Genomic DNA, 6,853 nt, shown 5'->3' with positions numbered 1-6,853 from the left:
TTTTTTTCCCTACCTCCCGCTTCCACCTTCCACCTCCCACCCCTCCCTAGCGTCATCAGGAAGGAGCGAGAGCTTCCCTCTCCTCCGTGGGGTGATCTCCCTGCCCCGAAGACTGAGAGAGTGGTGGGACCTGAGGCGTAGGGCCACTCAGCAACAGTGAGTGTTTCTTTTCTTTATTGTAAAAATGAGCGATACTTTGCAAGTGTACCCCCAACAGTGACTTACCAAAGGGTAAATAATTGTATTGCCATGAACATTTCTTTTATTAAGATAAGAGGTAAGAAAATACTTCATTGTCCCAAAACTTTACCTCTGGGAGAATACAGTATTATCTTAACTTACCTCTTATCTTAAACGTATTCTCAGGGCCTTTGAAGTGACTTAATGTTTTACAGAAAAATCCAAATGCAACCTAAATGAAGAACAAAGAAAGATGACTCTCTGCAAATATACAAAGACGTCAGTTTCGAAAATATTGTGTTCACCATCTGACAGGTTACCTCAGAGCCTTACATACAAATGTTGAGAGAACTCATTATACCAATCCATCAAAGGATCTCTGTATATATCCGGTCGTAGGTCATCTGGCAAGCGATCTGTCTTTGCTGGGTTGTGATATTACGACTCTATCCGTAATATAATAGCAAGGCTGTCTGGTGTTTGACTCGGGTTCCATTTCTGTGGGGGAAAATCATTAATTCTTCGAGTATCTCTGTCTCTCGAATGTTGTATTCCACTTAGTCCCAGGTTGGGCCGTTTTAATTGTCAGAAGTCCGAATTGTGTTGATGGAGTCATAGGAATATGTATGGGAAGGTGGGGTAATTCCACACGAGGGGTAATTCCTCATCCCCACTTACAGCCCTTAGAACCAACAGAAATCTGTTTGACATTCAGCTCTATTTTCTTCTGTCTGCCATGTTTTATTTTTTAATTCAGCTTTAATTTCTTGTATGTCTGTCTTTTTATTTTCCCTGACTTTTGATGTAACTCGTCTAGATAAGACTCTCTACCGCCTTCTTTCATTTACTATAATCAATGCTTTTTCCCGCCTTGGATATTTCTGTATTGCTCTAAACATCGGTTCCATTTCACCAGTGGCCATTCATTGTTCTGAAACCAAACTCCCCAGGACAACAGCCCCGACGTGTGTGTCCCCGAAACTGACGTGTGACCCACGCGCCAAGTACCGCACCCCAGACGGCTACTGTAACAACCTGAAACATCCCGCCTGGGGTACTCCGGGCTGGCCCTTCAAGCGGATTCTAGCCCCAGCTTATGACGACGGTAAGAACACTCGTTTACGAGAACGAAGATTAGAACAGTGGCTCTTGAATTTTGAATAATATAGAGCGGTAAGAATGTCACTTATGACAGTAATGGCTCCTGCGAAATAGAGGAGTTAGAATAATTAGGTTAAGACGACTTGTAAGAATGTCCATTTTGACACGGTAGCAAAACCACACTACTATTGTGACTACAAGTCAGTAAGTGTTTAGCGTATGCAAAGGTAAGCAAACTTGTTTTATTTTAATGTCCAGTGGTAAGCATGTCAATTAGGACGACAGATAGGAACCACATCACCACGTTATGTTTATTTTGAATTTGGGGCCATACGAGTTTCGCTGATGACTGCAGTCAACACACAATTATTGTTAATTCAGGATAGTTAGATTTTTTCTCTTAAACATTCAAGTGGGGGCTCTCGTGGCCTAGAGGTTAAGGTGTTGACCTCTCATTCAAAGGACCTGGGTTCGATTCCGGGTAGCGAACGAACAATTTTATTCTCTAAATTTGTTTCATTTCACCTCATTTCCTGGTCTCTAGCAATGTTCTGTCGTCTGCTTTCGTCTCCTCTATCTGCCCCCACCCCCTCACCTCCTTTGCCCCTTCCTCTGGGCTCATGATTCTTTCTGCAGCCTTTCTACTGCTACTCCTTCGGTTCTTCTTACTGCTGTCTTTCAGCCACACCCCTGATCTTCTGGTAGGAAAGATCTACACCTAGCCTTCTCGGACAAGGGCGAAAAATCTCGAAGGGCCCGTGTGCAAGTTGCGCACGGTAAAGATCCCTTGGTGGTCTAAAATCGATAAGAGTAGGCTTCGGCCGCCACCCGGGCAAAATTCACAATTTCCTACCAACTGAAAATATTAGGCGTGTCCTGTGCGCTCATATGACCTTATGCAGTTGCGAGCGCTGTAAAACACTTTATCGAATAGGATCTTCTCGCCGATTGTTGCATAAAATGTGAGTTCGATTTACGAAAGGGGATTCTTATCGAGTATTTCTGTCTATCAAATGCTATGCGTATTTCAATCATCCGGTTGACCCTGACAGGCAGGGTCGAATGAGCCTGCCTCCTAGAAGTTCTAAAACACATTCTTTTGGGCGTAAAACACCTGCAATATACAATGTACTTACAACAAACAGTCAAAGAGGTTACATATTTCATAATACTAGAGCCCGCGGCAGTGACATCACACATGTCAGACTTGGGGCCCTTCCATCCCCATAGGCATGGCTGGCTTGCCTCCGTTTACGTGATCAATCTGAACCCCTACCTTGCTTTCCATGAGTCTATAGTACTAGTAAGTAAAGCACCGCCGAGACCCCATATTTCAGTGCAAGCTTGTAGATTTCCTCCTTATACCGACCAGACGCCTCCACTTGAGGCTTTAAAAGCACTCACTCGTCTGTTAAACTGCACATGTCTTTCGTTTGAGGTTCAGCGTCCCAGGGTGGTTACACGCAGCACCCGTTCGATTACGTGGGAGACTTCACTGTCACGAACTCTAGTCCTAAATATAAAATCTTTGACAAACAGTTGATGTCTAGTTGAGATCTCCATTCAGAATCTACTTGAACTACTACACATATCCGGGTAATCCATTCTCAGTAGGAGTCAGCAAGGTTTATCCATGTGTGAAAGACACTTTCGACTTGCTTTAAAAAGGAAGACCTAGAGCAGACCTTTACTCAATATACATTTCAGATAATTTTATACTTTAGGGGATGTTCCGATGCCGTGCGTACGGTCAACATAGGCTGTGTGAAGTGCGTACCTCGATAACATACCTAGACCCTACAATTGCAACGCAGACGAGGGCTGAAAAGAAAAACTAACATGTGGACAGTTTTAGTGTCATCGATTATGTCATACTCTTTCACTTTTATAATTCTAATAAAGATATTATACCGTCGACCTTTTTCTTATACTTTGTCAGAATAGCAACAACGATTGTCAGAGTGCATGCAGCCTGATTACTAGATCACCTAAATTCTATCGGTAAGGCTTATTACAAACAACAATAAGGATTGGTCTATTTTTCCAGCTAAAATGTCTCGACCATTATTTACACAAATTGCATATCCGATATCTGAAAGTTTTTGTCATTCAAGAACAGCACAACAGGGGCCGGACTTCCTATCTCAAATCTCTTCTGATAGATGGGCTCAGATGGGTAGTGAGTGCTAAAAAGTCATCTTAATCTTAAATTCCGAACTGCTCAGTTAGGGCGAGTCAACTTGCATTCCATTGTATACATTTAACACCCTTTTCAATACCGTAAGGACCTCCGAATGTAATATTCATCTCCGATAGGCCCGAGGCAAATGGACGGAGTGCCTTAAAGACTCCACCAAAACAACTCAAGCTCAGAATGCCCAATTGGAGATTCTAACCACGGCCACCGGTTCAGAAGACCAGAATGATACCATCTGAGCTAACGGTGAGCCTTACCTTAGTTAAGTCTTGTCTTGAATACAAAATGGAAATAACAATAACAAAGGCAATGACAATGGTACTAGGAATTACACTGACGACTCTTAGGGACAACACAAATGAAAATAAAGTAGAAATGACAGTGAAATTGGAGATTACAACACAATAAAAAAAAAAAGTGACAACAACAAGTAATATAACAATAATTACACTCACGTACTTCCTTGATTTCACCAAGGGAAACTCGTTCAAACCTAGAAATCCTTTCAACAAACATTCAATGTCCCTTAGGTTTTTTTCTGAACTATCCTGCTATACAACAATGGTATAACGTGTACATGATTCCAGGGCAGAATGCTCCGAGAGCCTACGGTGTATCGGGGCGGCCTTTGCCATCTCCCCGGGTCGTGAGTCGTATCGTTCACACAGCTGACTCCGACAATGTCCTGACGGATAGACTCACCAGCATGTTTACACATTTTGGCCAATTCCTGGACCATGATTTGGACTTGACGCCGCTGACGAACAGTGAGTAACTGCTATAGTCCGTTCATTTTCATGTGCCTGCAATTTTTTGCAATATTCTGTAAAATGTTTTGTTGTATTGCCCTGCCTGAATGCATGAAAGCTTACATTTTGACTGACCTACCCTTTCCACATTTTGTAATCTACATGTTGAACAGTTCATTCTAAGCAAAGAATTCCTTTGATCTTTTTGAAATATCACAAGATTCCTGTCCTGAAATTTCAACGTCTCAGGTAGCTAGGCATTTAGAAATTGGCATTTTTTAACACAATAGTCTTTGTTTCGTTTTTTAAGGGGGAGGGGGGGGAGGGGGGAGGGGGGAGGGGGGAGAGTACGGGAAAAAGTGAATACTGCGGACGGAGAAAATGAGAGCTCTTGTGTTGAAATAGTGTGGGGGATGAACTGCTGGACAATCGGAGATTATAATTTTTGGAACTGCTCAGCTTTCCAAGTGTGCCAGAAGATATTGTTTGTGTAGTACAATGGCTGGGGCAATCCACTCAATATGAATCCTGCCCCTATAGAAAGTAATTGCAACTTACTATAGGTATCTAATACATAAAAAATCATGGGGAAAACAAAGCAGAAGTAAGTCGGTTAACAGCGTGAGCGTGGGGGGGGGGGTTACTAGCAGTTCTGGGGACTTCTTGTTCGGTAGGGATGATCAAGTGCGACAGGTGATAACAGATCATCATCTAGAGACTGTCTGCGTTGAAAGATCAATGAGATTTGGCACTTTGAACATCTAAACCATGCTTCAGAACGGAAAGTAAGAGGACGTCAATCAAGAAATTAGAAGGGGGAAATGTATTATACTTAGAACGGTTGAAATGAAATGAAGAGACCTGGGGGCATAAGATCAGACCAAATCAATATTCTGTATTCTGGAAAAGATAAACACCAGAGAAGAGTTAGTCGATTCTGAGTTGGACATATCAACAAAAGAGACGAAAAACGTGTAGAATGGTGCAAAGATCACAAACTCGATGTGATAAACTCTTGGTTCAGGCACCATCCAAGACCAAGAAGATGTGTGTGGAAGAGTTCTGGGGGCAAACAAGATCAATAATATCATGAAAGTCAATGCCAGGGGCAGATTCGGCCTTATCCGAGAAGGTTAGCTGTAGATCTTACCTACCACAAGATCAGGGGTGTGGCTGAAAGACAGCAGTAAGAAGGAGCCAAGGAGAAGCAGTAGAAAGGCTACAGAAAGAGTCAAGAGCCCAGAGGAGGGGGCCAAAGGATGTGAGGTGGTGGGGGCAGAAAGTGGAGACGAAAGCAGACGAAAGAACATTATTAGAGACCAGGAAAGGATAAGAAAGAAAATTTTAGAAAAAAGCATGTTTCCGTCACTATCAGGATTCAAACCCGGGACCTTTTAAATGAGAGGCGAGCACCTTAACCTCTTGACCACGAGAGCCCCCAAAGCAGGTTTGAGTTATTTGAAAATCTGACAAGTGCCGAAGAATTGTAGCAGAAAATGAGGGGATGTCTTCAATTAGCAGTCGACGCACACGTACCTGTCACCAAACGGAAAGAACACACAAAAAAATGGACACGTGGTTTTATAGGGGAAAATAGATTACCAAATGAAAAAGAAATACAATGAAACCACAGAAACATGGGTAAATTTTCAGTTTGAAGAAATAGAAAATGACCAGACCAAAGACAGCAAATGCATGCGCCCAAAGATTCAAGATATGCAAGGAAAGGAACAGTCACTCAAAGCGGGGTGTATAAAATCTAAAAGAAGAGAAATCTTGATGGAAACGAGATCTATTGAACAGATATCAGAAAGTAATGAAGAGCTGTACTATGACGATAGAGGTCCTCTGCTAGCGTTTCTTAAAAGCACCAAGGGATCACCAATACAAATAGAAGATAAAATCAAATATGGCAAAGCACTAGGTCCAGACAACAGTCCCATTGAAACGATCATCACACTAGAAGAAGAGCACGCAAAAGCCTCCTGTATTAGAAGAATTTTTATCGAGTATCTCCATTTTGTTCTTCTAGGACGTTGTATCCGTCTCAGACAAGGTTGATTGGCCCTGACAGGCAGGGTGAAGCAGCTCGCCTCCTTTTGAAAATTCAATATTATCTGATTATTTACAATAAATATCAGATAATATTGAATTTTAAAAATCCCTACCCCACCCAAATAAACTCCTCACAGGTGATTCTGAGCTGGACTGTTGTGAGGAGATGATTCAGTTCCCAGTGAGAGGCTTCTACACGCACCCACCCACCTCCTCGTTGGCTTACTTATTGAAAAGGTATGAAAACAGAGAGAGACAGAGAGAGACAGAGAGAGACAGAGAGAGACAAAGAGAGACAGAGAGAGACAGAGAGAGACAGAGAGAGACAGAGAGAGAGAGGGGGAGGAGGGAGGGAGAGAGAAAGGGGGATGGAAGGAGAGAGAGATGCGGGGCTGTTGGGGAGTGATAATGAGGAAAGATAGCGTTGGAGGACATAGAGAAATAGAGAGACGGACAGAGGGAGACGTGGAGAGGGGGGAAGAGATGGGATGGTGAGAATGGGAGAGACCCAAGGTGAGACACAGAGAGAGGCAGAGAGAGGGAGAGAGAGAGAGAGAGAGAGAGAGAGAGA

At 42.9% G+C, this 6,853-nt stretch overlaps 1 protein-coding gene across 1 annotated transcript in view; it reads left to right on the top strand.

The window, feature by feature from the left end:
* LOC101849729 (chorion peroxidase) overlaps window positions 1-6,853 on the top strand; it is a gene marked incomplete in the record, with an annotated part of 22,038 nt that overhangs the window by 1,541 nt on the left and 13,644 nt on the right. Inside the window, 4 exon segments of the mRNA XM_035972483.1 lie at window positions 51-156; window positions 1,131-1,285; window positions 4,066-4,245; window positions 6,420-6,519. Of these exon segments, the coding sequence (XP_035828376.1) occupies window positions 51-156; window positions 1,131-1,285; window positions 4,066-4,245; window positions 6,420-6,519 (541 nt within the window).

Source organism: Aplysia californica, unplaced genomic scaffold (genome assembly GCF_000002075.1).
Source record: "Aplysia californica isolate F4 #8 unplaced genomic scaffold, AplCal3.0 scaffold00706, whole genome shotgun sequence".
Lineage (NCBI taxonomy): Eukaryota > Metazoa > Mollusca > Gastropoda > Aplysiida > Aplysiidae > Aplysia > Aplysia californica.
The sequence above is the reverse complement of the archived record's forward strand: the minus strand, read 5'-3'. Positions and strand labels throughout refer to the sequence as shown.